This window comes from Eschrichtius robustus, chromosome 6 (assembly GCF_028021215.1).
Source record: "Eschrichtius robustus isolate mEscRob2 chromosome 6, mEscRob2.pri, whole genome shotgun sequence".
Classification (NCBI taxonomy): Eukaryota; Metazoa; Chordata; class Mammalia; order Artiodactyla; family Eschrichtiidae; genus Eschrichtius; species Eschrichtius robustus.
Window position 1 is genome coordinate 144,357,660 of NC_090829.1, and position 18,017 is coordinate 144,375,676.

The following is an 18,017-nucleotide window of genomic DNA, read 5'->3' on the forward strand; positions in this document are numbered from 1 at the left end:
AAAAGGGTTCAGTGTATAAAATGAAAGCTCCTATTCTCCCGTGATGTCTCTTAGGGGCTTAGCGCACTTCTGTCTTCTTTAGCTTTATGGAATTGCGTGTTCACCTGCTCCTTGGGGTGGTCTAGGCGACAGCGGGAACACTGAGCACATCACTGTCAACGAGGCGGGTGGCCTGTTTTCCGTTCTGTTTTCTGGTAATACCGGACACAGAATCGGCATGTGATGACTATAGAATCTGGTCCAGTCGGCCCTTGATGTCCACAGGTCCCACATCCACAGATGCGGAGGGCCGACTAAGGGTACCAAAATCATCAGCAGACTTTGCTGTCCTTGGGGGCATGGGTCTTGGAACCAATCCCCTGCAGATACCGAGGACTGACTGAACCTCTAGGAAGCAAAAGTTCAAACAGGAAGCAAACGCTCTCCACCGCTAGACATCTGCAAAAACCAGGCACACACGTATCCGTGTCCCCTCTAACTGTGCAGTGAGATGCACAGACATAAAGGGTACCATCTGATGAACTTCCATAAAAGAGCACACGTGTGTAGCCACCACACCAGTCAAGGCAAAGAACGTTTCCATCGCCCCAGAAAAATTCCCTTGTGCTTGTCTTCAAATCTGTTCCCACGCACCATGAGAAACCACTGCTTCTTTCGCCGCAGACAGATTGCTTTTTCCTGTTCTTAAATTTCATGAGAATGGAATCACACAGAGTGAGCTCTTTTGTGTCTGCGTTCTCTCGCTCAGGATCATGTTTTTAAGATTCATGCATGTCGTTTATTTACTTTGTATCGCTGAGTAGTATTCTATTTCATGAGCACTTCACCACTGGTCATTAATTCTCCTGTGGATGGACATTTCCAGTTTGGGGTTAAGCTACGGTAAACATTGTACATGTCTTATCATGGACATATTTGTCAGTTATCTTGGGTAATACCTAGGAGTGATGTTGCTGGTTCGTATGCCAAACTGTCTTCCCAGGTGGCTGTACCATTTATGTTCCCACCAGTAATGTATGAGTGATCCCGTTGTCACATCCAACCCAACACTAGGCATTCTCAATGTTTTTAATTTTAGGCACTCAAGTAGGCGTAGAATCATATTTCACTATGGTTTAAATTTACATTTCTCGGATGACTTAATAATTGTTGAGCGTGGTTTCCTGTGCTTATTGGGTACTTGAATATCTTCGTGAAGTGTCTGTTCCAAGTATTTTTGTGCAGTTTTTAGACTGTTGTATTAGTGTTTATCACTGGTTTATGGGAAACCATATATTCTAGATATAATTCATTTGTGAGATGTATATATAGCAAGTATCTTTTCCCAGCTTGTGACTTAGCTTTTTCATTTTCTTAAAGAGGTCATTTGATGAGCAGAAGTTTTTAACTTGGTGAAGTTAATTGAACAAGTTTTCTTTTATGTGTAGTACTTTCTGTGTCTTCTTTAAGAATCCTTTCTCTACCCCAAGGTCATGAAGGTACATTTTCAGGAAATTTAGGGTTATAGCTGTCATATTTCAATCTGTGATCCATTTCAAATTAATCTTGTATATGGTGTGAAGTAGGAGTTGATGGTTTTTTGGGGTTTTTTTTTCTCCATACATGCACCCAGTTGTCACAGTATCCCTTGTTAAAAAAGAGTTTCCTTTTCCATTGAACCACTTTGGCATGTTTAGTGAAAATTAATTGACTCTGTATGTGTGAGTCCCTTTCTGGACTCCCTGCTCTGTTTCATGGGTCTGTTTGTCTGTCCTGACACCAAGACCACACTGGCTTAATTGCTAGAGCTTGGAATCCGGTAATCTTCCACATTTGTACTTCTTTTTCGGTTGTTTTGGTTCTATGGGTCCTTTTCTTTTCCCTACAAATGTTAGAATAAAGAATCAACTTGTTAATTTCTTTCAAAAGGGCTTCTCTACTTGAACTGGGATTGCATTCAATATATAGATTAACTTGGGTTTAATAACATCTAAACAATATTGAGTCTTCCAACCATGAGCATGAAACATCCCTCCACTCAGCAACGCTTATAGCTTTCAGAATAGAGGTCCTGCATATCTTTTGTTAAATCTGTTCCTCAGCATTCTCTGTTTTCTGGTGTTATTGTAAATGGGATCTTCATGTAATTTTCCATTTGTTTGCTCCTCATTTATAAAAATACAGCAGATATTTGTGTATTGACGTAGTATCTTGTGACATATTGCTTATTAATTCATGTGTTAGTTCTGATAGTTGTTTCATAGAATCTTAGGATTTTCCATAGAGACAATCATATCTTCTAAAAGTAAAGACAGTTTTACTTTCTACATTCCAGTCTTTTTGGATTTTATTTCTTTTACCTGTCTTGTTGCATTGGTTGAAACTGCAATACAATTAAATAAGACTGAGAGCAGACAACCTTACCTCATTCCAACCTCAGGGGAAATGCATTCACTCTTTCACCATTGGGTGTGATGTGAGCTGCAGGTTTTTTTGTAGATGCCCTCTATCAGATTGAGGATGCCCTCTTCTCCCAGTTTACAAAGAGGTTTTTTTTGGTGAAATCTTCTTTGACAAAATTCTGTGTTAAATTTTATCAGATGTTCTTTGTGCATCGACTGAAATGGGTTGAGGAAGTTTCCTTTTATTCTTAGTTTTCTAATGGTTTTTTCCATCATAAATAAGTGTTAGATTTTTGTCACGTGTTCTTTCTGCCTCTACTGGGATAACATATGATTTTTCTCCTTTATTCTGTTAAGACAGTGAATTATACCGACTGATTTTCGAATGTTAAAACAACTTTGCATTTCTGGGATAACCACACTTGTATTCCCAGGAGTGTCCCTAGGAAAATACTTAGGAATAAATTTAACAAAGGGTATACAGGACCTCTACCCTGATGTAAGATGTAGTCCCTCTTTATATATTGCTAGATTTTATTTTTTAATAATATGTTAAGGAGTTTTGTGTCCATGCTCATGTGGGATGTTGGCTTATAACTTTTTTCTTGTAATGTCTTTGTCATGCTTTGATTGTGGGGTTATGGTGGCCTTATAAAACATATAAAAGTAAGGTATTTCTTGATATGCTTGAGGTTAGATCTACCATGTTGCCATTTGTTTTTTTATTGATCTTGGGTTCGGTTTCCTGGTTCCTCCTCTTCTGCCTTCTCTTGGGTTCATTGGATAAACTTTTGTATTCTATTTTATTTCTTCTGTTGACTCTTTTTTTTTTTTTAACGGAAGAAATTAGCTCTTTTTTAAAAGTCTTTAGTGAATTTGTTATAATATTGCTCCTGTTTTATGTTTTGGTTTTTTGGCCACGAGGCATGTGGGATCTTAGTTTCCCGACCAGGGACCAAACCCGTACCTGGTGCACTGGAAGGCGGAGTCTCAACCACTGAACTGCCAGGGAAGTCCCTCTTCTGTTGACTCTTTACCTCTGCTTTTTGCATTATTTTTAGTTGGTTGTTATATTTCACCGTGCATCCTTAACCTTTTTTTTTTAATTGCAGACTTTATTTGTTGGAGATCAATAAAAACACAAAACTGAGTGAAAAGTACAGAGTTCCCACATATTCCCTCCTTATACACTCACTCAGTCTCTCCCACCATCTGCATCCTGCCTCAGAGCTTTACATTTGTCCCAGTCAGTCAGCCAACACTGACACGTCATTGTCAGCCAAAGTCCATAGTTTACATCAGGGTTCACTCTTTGTGTTATACAGTCTGTGGGTTTTCGGATGCATAATGACCTGCATCCACCACTACAGGGTCATACAGAGTAGTTTCTCTGCCCTAAAAATCCTCTGTGCTCCATCCGTTCATCCATCCCTCCCCCAGACCCCTGGCAACCGCGGATCTTTTTACTGTCTCCAGAGTGGTGCCTTTTCCAGAATGTCCGTAGTTGGAATCATACAGTCTACAGCCTTTTCAGATTGGCTCCCTTCACTAGGTACTATACATTTCAGGTTCCTCTATGCCTTTTCATAGCTTCATAGCTCATTTCTTCTTAGTGCTGATTTATTCCTTCCCCTATCGAAGGATGTCTTGGGTGCTTCAAAGTTTTGGCAGTTATGAACAGAGCTGCTATAAACATTTGTGGGAAGGTTTTGTGTGGACATAACTTTTCAGCTCCTTTGGGTAACTACCCAGGAGTGCAATTGCTGAATCATACATTTAATTTTGTGAGAAACCACCAAACTGGGACTTCCCTGGTGGTCCAGTGGTAAAGAAGGCGCCTTCCAATGCAGGGGACATGCGTTCGATCCCTGGTCGGGGAACTAAGATCCCACATGCCGCGGGGCAACTAAGCCCACGTGCCACAACTACTGAGCTCACGCACCTCAACTAGAGAGCCTGCGTGCTGCAAACTACAGAGCCCATGCGCCCTGGAGCCCCCATGCCACAACTAGAGAAGAGAAAACCCACACGCCACAACTAGAGAGAAGCCCACGCGCCGCAACGAAAGACCGTTTGTGCCGCAACCAAGACCCAATGCAACCTAAATAAATAAATAAATATTTTTAAAATGTTTTACAAAGAAAAAAAGAAACCACCAAAGTACCTTCCAAAGTGGCTGCACCGTTCTGCACTCCCACCAGCAGTGATGAGAGTTCCTGTTGCTCCACATCCTCAACAGCATTTGGTGGTGTCAGTGTTTTGGATTTTTGCCATACTAATAGGTGTGGAGTGGTATCTCATTATGGTTTCAATTTGCAATTCGCTAACGATATGCAGCATCTTTTCATGTTTATTTGACATCTGTATCTTTTTTTTTCTCAAAGTGTCTTTTCAGATCTTTGCCCATTTTTAAATCATCCTTAACTTTTTAGCTTAGTGAAAATTAATATTGTACCACTTCACATAAAAAGTAAGGACTTTGCAACAGTAAAATTCCTCCCCACAACCTTTGAGCTATTGCTGCAATACACTTTACATCTATGCTTCACACTGAATGTTTGCGTCGCCCCCCCCCCCCACCAAAATTCTCATGCTGAGATCCTAACCGCCAATGTGATGGCATTTGGAGGTGGGGCCTTTGAATGGTGAGTAGGTCATGAGAGCAGATCCTTCATGAATGGGATTAGTGCCCTAATAAAAGAGACCCCCGAGAGCTCCCTCGCTCCTTCTGCCCTGTGAAGACACTGAAAAGATGGCCATCTGTGTACCAGGCAGTGGGCTCTCATCAGACTCCGAATCTGCTGGCGCTTTGATCTTGGACGTCCGGCCTCCAGAATTGTGAGAAGTAAACTTCTGTTGTTTACAAGCCACCGAGTCTCTGGTAGTCTCTCAGAGCAGGCGGAGCAACTGAGATCATCTACACCCAGTATAAACTCCATAATACAGTATTAAAATTTTTAAACAGCCAGCTGTCTTTTGAAGAAATAATGAAAAGAAACTTAAAGATAAATTTTTTGTAGTTACCTACCTATTTGCCATCTCTGGTGCTTTTATTTTTTTCCCGTAGATTCCAACTCCTGAGTGGTGTTATAGCCCTTCAGCCTGAACATTTTCTTTTTTCTCAGCATCTCTTGAAGCGCAGAACGGCTCGTGACTAATTCCCTCAGCTGTTGCTTCTCTGAACATGTCTCTGTTTGCCCTCGTTTGGAAACATATTTCAGGGTGTAGAATGCTGCATTCAGAGCTTTGTTTTGTTTTTGTTTTTTAAAAGAGGTCTAAAGATGTCCTTTTTTTTTTTTTTTTTTTTTTTTTCCTGGCTTCCATTGTTTCTGCTGAGAAGTCAGCTGTTATGGTCTGATTCCCCTGCAAATGAATCATTTCATCATGAATCATATCTTTCCCTTTTTTCCCTCTGGATGCTTTCAAGGTGTTTTTCCTTTATCTCTGGGCTTCAGCACTTTGACCATGTCGTGCCCTGGTTTTCTTTTTGTTTATCCTGCTTGGTGTCCTTTGTTGAGCTTCCATGGTATATAAATGTGTTTTCATCAAATTTGTAAAACTTTCCACTATTATTTCACTAAGTGTATTTTATGCACCATTCTCACCCCTTTCCTTCTGAGACTAATTACATGCATGTTAGAAAGTCTGCTCTTATCCCTCGTGTGACTGGCTCTGTTATTTTTTGAACCTTTTTTTCTTTTTGCTCTTCAGATTGGAGAATTCCTAATGATCTGTCCTCAATTTCCCGACTCTGCTGCTCACTCCAAACTGCTATAAACCCATCTGTGAATTTTTTGTTTCAGATACATTTTTTAATTCAACAATTTCATTCCATTCTTATTCGTGGGTTCCTCTTTTAAGATCCCCTGTCTGTTTACTACTTACTAACATCTTTTTTCTTTAGTTTTTGGATGTACTTATATTTGCCACATAAAAGGCAATTATAAGGACATGCTCATTTCAACTTCTGTGTCATCTGGGTTTTTTTGTTTTTAGTTTATCTTGTGCAGCCTCTGCAATCGTGCAACGTTAACATCCACAGATGGTTCTCAGAAAGGGTTCAGTCTCTTAATAGAGCTTTACTGGAGCCCTCCTGTCGTGTGAACCACCTTCGATCATCTTATTGGATCGGAGTTGATCCTGACAGAATTCTCCCTGACACCGGTCTTCTGGGGTCATGTGACACACCGGCAAAGCCCAGACGCAATGAACTTGACAATGAACTTGAGTCCCTTCGGTTTCACCGTAATTAAACGTTACCACAGAGTGTCCCCTCACTGAGGCATTCAAGGTTATCGCATAATGGGCAAAGTCCCTCCAGCTTGTACAGTCAATCAGCTGCTAGTTCTCGAATTCAGATTCCTCTGAGGGCATCCTCAAGAGAATGTCATGCCCATGGCCTCTTCCCTGAAAAATCCACCCCCCGACCACACCATGGAGGAGGGGTGGCTCTCAGGGAGGAGGCCAGAGTGCAGAATATCTCTGCCCCCTGGGCTCAGTGCGACACTGCCCATCTCTGCAGTCCTACGTGGGAACATGCCTGGGGGGGGGGGGCACGGTGGGTTTGGCCGTGTCGTGCCGTGGCTTTCTCTCTGCAGCCACTTCGAGCTCTTAGGAGGCTTACATGATCAACATAGGCAAAGCACTCAGAACAGTGCCTGGAACCTAGAAAGTTCTCCATAAAGATTGTTTTGGTTGTTGCAATCCATAGATCAATAAAGAAAAATTGCATTGCTAGCTGTCCCAGAAGCTTCTGCCTCCAAGGCATTTTTCTCAAAACTAAGCCTAAGCGGAGAGGAGGGCATAGGGAGGAATTGTATCCAACATCTGAGATCAAACTCAACTATGCAGAGTACAAATCCCAGCTCCAAAAACGAAAGGGGAAAAAAAACCAATCCAATCCCTGCCGCAGAGGTCCGGCAAGTCTGCAGTGATCCTGTGAGGACTCGGCCGAGACAGTTACGAGACATTCTCCAAATGACAGTTACGAGACATTCTCCAAATGTCAGATGTGGTCGCCAGGACCCTTTGGTCCACTTTGCTTTCTTTGTCACATCTGAATGGCTAACAGGAGGCGAAAGCATCTAGTCAAAGTCACACCGCGGGTCACCTGGGACGTCCCTTTGGCCACTGATAAACAAGGGTGATTTCTCGACAGGACAGACCGTGGAAAGGGCACCTGTTCCTTTAAGGAGCAAGGCCAGGTCACTGTTAATCATATCATTTTATTGTGCTCCTGGGTTGTAAAGGAAACGTCCCCCTTCTGCACGTCTACTTTATGACATCCATAAACAGTGAATTGCCGATGACTGTGCCCAGGGCTGGAACATCCTTTCTGGCTGGAGGGGCCAGGAGAGCAAAAGTGGGGCAGAGGTGAGTTCCCCCGCGTCTTTCCTGGAGAGGGGCAGTGCCACCTCCCAGAAGGAGGGGCAGGAGGGGACAGAGAGGGAGTCCCCTCTAGGCCCTTCCTACACACAGCCCTGGAAATAAACGCACCCCCAATCTTCAGGGCCTTGGGGTGTCTCTTTGGGCCAAGTAATGGGGGTGATTTTCCCTAACGCAGAGCAAAACACCCCTTTCTGAAGGGATATCCATGTTTTTTTAAAAAAAAAAAAAAAAAGCTTTGGGAGGGTGTCTGTTAAGTATGTATTTTTTGAAGGATGCTCAGGGCTTCAGGTGAGGTAGATAAGGTCAGACAGCTCACACATCATATTAACAGCATGGAGACACAATAGCAATATTGTGCAACAGTTGCAGACGTATCAGGAGAGGTTGGGACCCGCCGTGGACCCCAGGCAGTCCGCTCATCGCACCACTGGGGGTTGGGGTTCAGGTGCCCGTGCCGGTGTCCCCTCCCTGCATGCACAGGTGTGGAGCCAGCATATTACTGGGGCTGTGTTTGCTTCCATTTGCACGGGGGGAGGAAGGTACACGTGCCAACCAGCTCAGGTGTACAGAGGATGGAGGAATGGCCATGGCTGTCATTGTTTTGTCTAGCACGGGGTGGGAAGAGATATGCCCATCAGCTGGCTGGCCTAGCCAATCAGGGCATCACCTTCAAGCTGACCTTTAGGAATGAGAGGGTTGGGCTGTCCTGTCGATCAGTTAAACCAGATTTTTATGTCACTCTGTGCTGCAGAGACTCGGGATTTATCTGAAACAAGTAAACAATTCCTGGAAGGGCTGGGAGAGGTGGAGGCGGGTTCCTCGAAGCGTCTGCAGCAGGCCAACGTGGAGTCGGGCAACAGCCTCTGGCATCGGGGAAGGGCAGGACGGGGGTGAGGGGGTAGATGCTGTCCTGGCCACTCATGGGGACAGCTGGCGAAACACCGCGGGGGAGGGTGCCTGTCCTGCCAGCCCACGGGCGGAATCCTGCCCACAAACCCCAGTAGGCAGCTCTGCACCCACCTCCACAGGGTGGGCTGCTCCAGACCCCTCGGTTCTGTTCCAGGGGAAGGTCCTGGGGCCACCCTGGTGCAGATCCACGGCCAGAAGCTGGACTGATCTGGCAGCATCCTTGAAACAGGACTCAGATTCTGCCAGAGTCCAAGATTGTCCTGGAACTAAATTAAACTCTTCTGTAATGAGTGGGAGACCCTGCCAGCCCCAGCATTTACCCGACGGGGCCCGTCACCTGAGAGGCCAGCCAGATAAGGCTGCCAGAATATCTAGGCTAGGCCCATCCAGGTGGAAGCAGGGAAAAAGCAGCCCAGACCTGAAGAGGCTGATGATAAGCCTGCAGAGACCTCTGTGCTTACGACTGACCGTTTGGCCTTTATTAAATCTTCTGCTTTTATGAAAGCTGTGGGTGCCTAGGAGTAAATCACGGTGAGCTTGGAGCAGTGTCCTGGGAGTTCGCTAGCGTGTCCTAGGTTCAGGGACACTTCTGATGGTACGTCAGCTGTTCTCACGGAGCGGAGTTTTCTCTGGAGAGCACGTGAGTCACCCGTAACTCTGGGCTGGCTCCCCCTCAGCCTCCATCCTGTGGACCAGCAATCATTCTGCTGACTCCCATTCTTTCAGTCGTGCTTCCTCTCTCCCAATTTTCTCAAAAACTTTGAGATCCAGAGAGACCCCAAAGACCCAATCATGTCCAACCCTGAATTGCCGGCATCCCTGGCTGCGGCTGGTTACTCTTAAAGCTACTTTGAAATTTGCAAAGCAAAAACATTTGAATATGCTTCGATTTTTAAAATTCGATATATGCCACGTAGCATCTAGGAGATAGATGGGTTTCCCACATGCTGTCAGACTTTTCTGATAGGGTGTGGTTTGGCCACCAAGCTTGGGCATGACTAATACTTGTGACTGAAAACTGCTTGTTGCCCCCAGATCCAGGGGTTTAGGGCTATCTGAGGCTTCTAGGGGAATGAAGAGCACCTTCGGGACAGCGCAGGAAGGATGCAGCTGCTTCTCAGCCTGGACCTGGTCCCCCGAGAACTCTGCCTGTCACCCCAGGGACAGTGCACATACCAGGGAAGACACTCAAAGCAAGAGAAGGTGTCAGAGAGCCTGCAGCTGCCAGCGACCCTTAGTGATGTAATAACAACACCTGTGGGTGTCAGGGACCCTTAATGATGTAATAACAACACCTGTGTCTGTTGGTGACCCATAGTGATGTAATAACAACACCTGTGGGTGTCAGGGACCCTTAGTGATGTAATGACATCTGTGATGTAATAGCAGCTATGGCTGTTGACAACCCTTAGTGATGTAATAACAACAGCTATGGTTGTTGGCAACCCTTAGTGATGTAATAACAACACCTGTGGGTGTCAGGGACCCGTAGTGATGTAATAACAACACCTGTGGGTGTCAGGGACCCGTAGTGATGTAATAACAACACCTGTGGGTGTCAGGGACCCTTAATGATGTAATAACAACACCTGTGGATGTCAGGGACGCTTAGTGATGTAATAACAAGACCTGTGGGTGTCAGGGACCCTTAGTGATGTAATAACACTTGCAACGTAATAGCAGCAGCAACAGCCAACAGCCAACATAGGAGCACTCACCACGGGCTAGGCACTGTCCTGAGTACTTTACACACATTAAGTCAATTAATTTTAAATTCGAAACTCCCCTGGGAGGAAACAGTGGCCCGAGGCAGGAATGCCAGTGCTCTGGGGTGCAGGGGGTGGGGGGTGGCGGGAGGCACCCACTTCCTGATCAGGCTCTGTTTATGGTTGTGTGGGTGTGGTTGGCCTTTCGCATAGAGGCATTTTTTCGCTCTTTTCGCCTTGCAAAAGAATGCAGATTGCACAGCATCTGAAGAGGTGGCTCAGGGCGAAATCCCATACACAGCCGGTGGCGCCCCGAGGCTTTCTCGCTGCCAGCTCACCTCTGTGCCTGTGCCCTTTCGGAGGACATCAGATTTGTTGTCACGGGTGGCACATGGGCTGAGGTGTAGCTATTACGTGGACCGGAATACCAGTGTCCACGCCTTGGACTGAGCTGGGAGCAGGAAGGTATGGGATGAAGTAGCAAGAAGCGTTATTACTGCTTGGGCTGGAAATTAAATTTCGGCATCAAAAATCCTATAATGCTCAAAGGAGCCCACCTCAAAAGTCCAAGGGGAAATTCCCCCTTAACTTTTTCTTTCCATTCTATCTATTAAATTTTTTATTAAACCGTTTAAAATGATTATAGAGTCACATACAGTTGTAAGAAAAAAGGCAGAGAGACCCAGGCACCCTTTACCCTTTTTCCCCCAGTGGTAACATCTTTCAAACTGTAGTAAGATATCACCCCCAGGCTGTTGACACTGACGCAGTCCAGATACAGAGCATTCCATCCCCCCAACGCACGAGCCCTCCTTTTATAGCCTCCCCCAGATCCCTCCCTTCTATTCCCCGCCCCTCCTTAACCCCTGGCACTCGCTAATCTGTTCTCCATCTCTATATACTTTTGTCATTTCAGGAATGTTCTATAAATGCATTCATCCAGTGGGTGAGTTTTGGGATTGACTTTCTTCGCTCAGCATAATTCTCTGGAAATGCATCCAGGTTGTTACGTGTATCACAAGTTCAATCCTTTTTATTACTGGGTAATATTTCATGGTGTGGCCGGAATACAGTCTGTTTATCCATTCATCTATTGAAGGGCATCTGGGTTGTTTCTGGTTTGGGGCAATTAAAAATAAAAGCTGCTCTGAACATCGTGTACCAGCTTCATTCTCTGCCCCAGAGGGCAATTGCTAGGTCATACATACAGTAGTTACATATTTAGTTTTTTTAAGGACTTGCCAAACCATTTTCCAGAATAGCTGTACCGTTTTACATTCCCACCAGCAATGTGTGAGTAATCCAGTTTCTCCACATCTTTTCCAGCATTTGGGGTTGTCACTTTTTTTTTATTTTAGCTTTTTTGATAAGTGTGCAGTGATATTTCAGTGTGGTTCTAATTTGCATTTCCCAATGACTCATGTAGCTCAGCATCTTGTCATGTGCTTGTCAGCCATCTATATATTCTCTTCAGTAAAATGTCTGCTCGTGTGTCCTGCCCATTTTCAAATTGGGTTGTTCTGTTTTTCACTGTTGACTTGTGACAGTTCTTTTCATCGTCTATATTCAAGTCTTTGTCAGATACGTGGCTTGCAAATATCTTTTTCCCAGACTGTAGCTTTTCATCCTCTTAACAGGATTTTTCTCAGAGGAAAAGTTTTACTTTTGATGAAGCCCAGTTTATCAATTTTCCCTTTTATGGATTGTGTTTTTGGTGTGAAGTCTGAGAACTCTCTGCCTAGCCCAAGAACCTGAACATTTTCCCCTATTTTTTTTCCTAAAAGTTTTATAGTTTTCTATTTTACATCCAGGGTCCACTTTGCATTAATTTTTATATAAACAGTGAGGTTTAATTCGAGGCTTATTTTTCTGCCTGTGAAAGTTCAATTGCTCCAGCCCCATTCACTGGAAAAACAATCTTTCCACCATTGAATTGCTTTTGCCCATTGGTCAAGCATCAGTTGGGCGTATTTGTGTGGGTATCATTCTGGGTCCTCTGTTCTGTTATCCGTGTCTAACATTCCACAAATGTCACAGTCTTGATTATTAGCTATGTAATAGGTCTTAAAATCAGATAGACTGATTTGTCCCATTTTATCTTCTTTTTCAAGATTGTTTTAGCTATTCTAGTTCCTTTGCATTTTCATGGGAATGTTAGAATAATCTTGTCTATTTCTACAAAAAATCTTGATGGGGTTTCGATAGGAATTGTGCTAAATCTATATATTAATCTGGGGAGAAGTGACATCTTTACTATGTTGAGTCTTTCAAACCATGAAAATGGTAGGTCTCACCATTTATACATCTTTTTTTATTTCTTTCAGCGCACAGCTTCCGCATATGCTTTGTTATATTTACACTTAAGTTGTCTGAGCTTTTCTAAGTGTTTGTAAATGGTGTTGTGATTTTAATTTCAGTGTCTCCATGGTCATTGCTAGTATATAATCAATTTTGTATATTTATCTTGTATCCTGTGACCTTGCTGAACTCACTTATCAGTTTTACTTTTATATTTTGCTGAATTCTAATTGCTAATATTTTGTTAAGGATTTTTGCATCCACATTAACGAGGGATATTGATTTGTAGTTTTCTTTTTTTGTTGTCTTTGTTGGATTTGGTATCAGGTTAATACTAGCTTCATAAAATGAATTGGGAAGTGTACCCTCCTCTTCTGTTTCCTAGAAGAAATTGTTCAGAATTGTATTACTTCTTCTTTAAATGTTTGGTAGAATTCTCCAGTGAAACCATTTGCACCTGGAATTTCCGTGGGGGGAGTTTTTAAATTAGAAATTCAGTTTCCTTAATAGATACAGACTGTTCAAATTACCTATTTCATATTGGATGAGTGTAGTAGTTCATACTTTTCTAGGAATTGGTCCATTTTCATCTAGGATGTCAAAGTTATGTGTTTAGAGTTGTTTGTAGTGTTCCCTTGTTGTCCTATTGATGTCTGCAGGGTCTGTAGTGCTATCCCCCCTTTCATTCCAAATATTGGTGATCTGTGTCTTCTCTCTGTGTTTCTTAGTCTTGCCAGGGATTTGTCACTTTATTGATATTTTTAAATAACCAGCCCTTTGTTTCATTGATTTTCTGCTTGTTTTTCTGTTTTCTATTTCATAGATTTCTGCTTTTTATTATCTCCTTCCTTCTGCTATTGTTTTAGGTTTATTTTGCTCTTCTTTTTCTAGGTTCTTAGATTATTGTGTTGAGGGTTTTCCTCTCTGCTAATGCAAGCATGTAGTGCTATAAATATTCCTCTCAGCACTGCTTTAGTTGTGTCCCACAGCTAAATTTTGATGTGTTGTATTTTCATTTTCATTCAGTTCCATGTCTGTTTTTATATCCCTTGAGACTTCCTCTTTGACCCAGGTATTACTTAGAAGTGTGTTGTTTAGCTTCACAGTGTTTGGAGATTTTCCTGCTATCTTTCTGTTACTGATTTCTAGTTTGAGTCTCTTAAAAGTCAGAGACCATACTCTATATGGTTGCAGTTCCTTTAAATTTGTTGCGGGTTTTTGTGTGTGTGTGTGTGTGTGGACAGCATATGGTCTATTTTGGTATACGCTTCGTAGGCACCTGAAAAGAATGTGTGTTCTGCAGTCGTTGACAGGCTTTTTTTTTTTTAACATATTTTTATTTAAATTTATTTATTTATTAATTTACTTATATTTGGCTGCATTGGGTCTTCATTGCTGCGTGCGGGCTTTTCTCTAGTTGCGGCGAGCTGGGGCTGCTCTTCGTTGCAGTGCGCAGGCTTCTCATTACAGTGGCTTCTCTTGTTGTGGAGCACGGGCTCTAGGTGCGCGGGCTTCAGTAGTTGTGGCACGTGGGCTCAGTAGTTGTGGCTTGCAGGCTCTAGAGCGCAGGCTCAGTAGTTGTGGCGCACGGGCTTAGTTGCTCCGTGGCATGTGGGATCTTCCCGGACCAGGGCTCGAACCTGTGTCTCCTGCGTTGGCAGGCGGATTCTCAACCACTGCACCACCAGGGAAGCCCCCGTTGATAGACTTTTAAATATATCTCAAGACTTTGAGACAGATCACTAACTCTTGAAGGTTATGTGATACATTACTTTTTTAAACTTTTAAAAATTTACTTATATATTTTTTATTGGAGTATAGTTGCTCTATAATGCTGTTAGTTTCTGCTGTACAACAAAGTGAATCAGCTATATGTATACCTATATCCGCACCCTCTTGGACCTCCCTCACCTCCTCCCCCCATCCCACCCATCTAGGTCATCACAGAGCACCAAGCTGAGCTCGCTGTGCTATACAGCAGGTTCCCACTGGCTATCTATTTAACACATGGTAGTGTATTTATGTCAATCCTAATCTCCCAATTCATCCCACCCTCCACTTCCCCCACCCGTGTCCACATGTCCGTTCTCTACATCTACGTCTCCATTCCTGCCCCATAAATAGGTTCATCTGTACCATTTTTCTAGATTCCACATATATGTGTTAATATACGATGTTTGTTTTTCTCTTCTGACTTATTTCATTCTGTATGACAGACTCTAGGCCCATCCACATCTCTACAAATGACCCAATTCCATTCCTTTTTATGGCCAAGTAATATTCCATTGTATATATGGAATATATATACATCTTCTGTATCCATTCATCTGTTGATGGACACTTAGGTTACTTCCATGTCCTGGCTATTGTAAATAGTGCTGCAGTGAACATTGGGGTGCATGTGTCTTTTTGAATTATGGTTTTCTCAGGGTATATGCCCAGTAGTGGGCTTGCTGGGTCATATGGTAGTTCTATTTTTAGTGTTTTGAGGAACCTCCATACTGTTCTCCATAGTGGCTGTATCAATTTACATTCCCACCAACAGTGCAAGAGGGTTCCCTTTTCTCCACACCCTCCAGCATTTGTTTCTAGATTTTTTGATGATGGCCATTCTGACCAGTGTGAGGTGATACCTCATTGTAGTTTTGATTTGCATTTCTCTAATAATTAGTGATGTTGAGCATCTTTTCCCATGCCTCTCGGCCATCTGTATGTCTTCTTTGCTGAAATGTCTATTTAGGTCTTCCGCCCGTTTTTTGATTGGGTTGTTTGTTTTTTGATTTTGAGCTGCATGAGCTGTTTGTATATTTTGGAGATTAATCCTTTGTCAGTTGCTTCATTTGCAAATGTTTTCTCCCATTCTGAGGGTTATCTTTTCATCTTGTTTATGGTTTCTTTGCTGTGCAAAAGATTTCAGAATAAGTGATCTAAAATCCTGCTGGGTTCACCGAGGAGGGCTGTGAAACCTTCTCTCTGGTGATTCTTGTCAGTGGAGTCACCATCTTTCTTCCCTGATAGGTGTGGGCCTCTCTGAAGGATAGAACTTGGATCAGCTCAACATATGGCTCAGTGAAGTTTCCTGGCTGACATTTTTACTCTTATATTTCCAAGAGATACAGCAAGACATTGTTTCCCTTCTTCTCATCAAGTCATAGAATGCTAAAGCCAGAGGAAACCTTGGGTCATCTGGTCCACCCTTTCTGTTGGCAAGTGAAGGAATAAGGTCCAAGAGGTTAATTTAGATTAATTTTTAAAATACTTTTATGAAATTAACATATGTTTGTTATAGAAATGTATTAGATATAGAGAAACAAAAATAAGGGGAAAAGTGTATATATAATCTTACAACCAAAAAGCAACTACAATTATTATTTTGGAATGTATCCTCCCAAGTTTTCAGAAATGGGATCACACTGTACTACCATTTTTTTTTTCTTTAACAATAGACATGAACATTTTCCAAGGTGTTATTCCTAATAGCAGAATTTGTTTCCACAGTACAGATATACCATCATTTATGTGCTCTAAGTGATGTGCATTTGATGGGCATATAGGCCGTTACAGTTTTCACTGTGTTAAATAACATTGTGATGAACATCTTTCTCCTAGAAACGAAGACACTAGATCATTTTTAGCTTTTCAGCCCTGTTGTCAAATTGGATTATCAAGGTTTCTTGTTTGTCTGGACAGGCTTGGTTTGGTTTTGACGTGCATTGGTTTTAGAGTCAATATAGAAGATGACATGAGTTCAGGAGGAGGCCTTGTTTAGGTCCCCAGCATTTCAGGGCGTGAACTAAATGGCCATCTGGATCCAGGAGGAGAACCCTCCCTTCCTCAGAGGGTGGAGTTGCTGGAACAGTGCCGTGCGGTCTACACCTTCCTATGAGGCATCCCGCCTTGGGCCCGGTCAGGAAACAGGAAAACAGGCAGGTTATATTCAGCCTGGGACCTGAACCTTGTAAAACCAGCCACCCAGCCCGGTTTTATGTGCCAGGCAACAAAGGGACGAACTTGCTCACCCCGCCTGCTTCCTCTCCCTGGGCCCTGCCGTGAGAGCACTGTTTGCACTCAACATATGCCTTGAACTCGCTTTGTCATGGTAATCGCCCCCGTAAGATGGGCCAGGGCACCACATGAAAGTGTCCCGTATTTAGAGACCCAGTCCTGCCTGCTCTTTGTGGCTGGTGCTGAGCGCGGGAGGACCTCAGCCCCGCTCACTCTGCCCAGGCACCGCTGAGGGCAGTCTAGGAGGGAAAGAGCATCCCTCCAGGTACCCGGGCGGCGCCCTGGCGCGGCGTTGGCGCCACTGCCCGCAACGTGCGGGTTCAGCCCATAGTCCGCACAGCGTGCCCTTGTCCATCAGTCTTTCTTTCTTCGTCTGCAGAGAAAGAAGAATTGATCCAGAGCGTGCTGACCCAGGTGGCAGAGCAGTTCTCAAGGTACAGAACCTTCTAGATACGTCATCTCCAGACCTGGGTGCTTTTTCTCTTCATGGCTGGGGTGGGCCACTTGCTCTGAGGCTGTCTTGGCCGGCAGACTCTGATACATCACTCGCCCCCAGAAGCTGCCTCCCCAGTGGAATCCTTTGGGGACTTACGTACCTCAGCCAGCTTGGATGGGGTCCAGGAAACGCTCGCCAGGTGCCACAGACCATGTCAAGCGGGTGTTTTCAGAACGAGGGCCCGTGTTGCTGGTAATTTTCCCAGCTGGCTCTTCTGGGGCTAGGACTTCAACCTACAAGAACTGACAGCTTTCACAGAGATCCTGTGCAGCTGTGCGGCTTCCTCTCCATTCTGAGTTATCCTGCCGGTTCTGGGTCAGTGCTTTCCATTTCCCAGTTACCTCGCTGCGGCACCTTACTGCCCGAGGGTAGTTAAAATGGGGAAAGGCCGTAGGGTATTTTCTTAAAGCCCAAGAGTTGTTGAACTGAATGGGTTGGAGCCCGGAGAAGGGCGCATCAGGTCCCCTGAGGTGGTCTGTGCCCAGCAGGGCAGGGTGTGGGGCTGGACCATGCCCGCTGTGAGCAGAGGACCCGGTCCTCCCCGGAGAGCATCTACTCACTGCCCACGTATGGGGAAGTAAGCATACCTGCTCTACATTCCCATCTTGGAAAATACACCTTTGAGATAATTCAAGGGTGTGTCTTTTTCCTCCTCCCCCTCACCGCCCCCCCCCCCAACTCCCGTGAGTTCCTTGAAAGCAGCTCCTCTGTTCGAGCTCCTCACCAGCCCACCTGTAGGCCTCACCACGGCAGGGAGTCAGCAGGTGTTGGCTGAACCCATTTTAACTTGGAGAATTTGATGAGTTATGTTGTTTTGTTTTGTTTTTTCCTTCC

The 18,017-nt window shown here is 44.1% G+C and overlaps 1 protein-coding gene across 2 annotated transcripts in view; it reads left to right on the forward strand.

The window, feature by feature from the left end:
- The window catches only part of PDE9A (phosphodiesterase 9A), a 99,458-nt gene that overhangs the window by 50,852 nt on the left and 30,589 nt on the right, over window positions 1-18,017 (forward strand). For both annotated transcript variants that reach the window (XM_068545798.1, XM_068545799.1), the window contains exon 5: window positions 17,067-17,121. In XM_068545798.1, coding sequence (XP_068401899.1) covers window positions 17,067-17,121 — 55 coding nt within the window. The remainder of the gene's footprint in view (window positions 1-17,066; window positions 17,122-18,017) is intronic.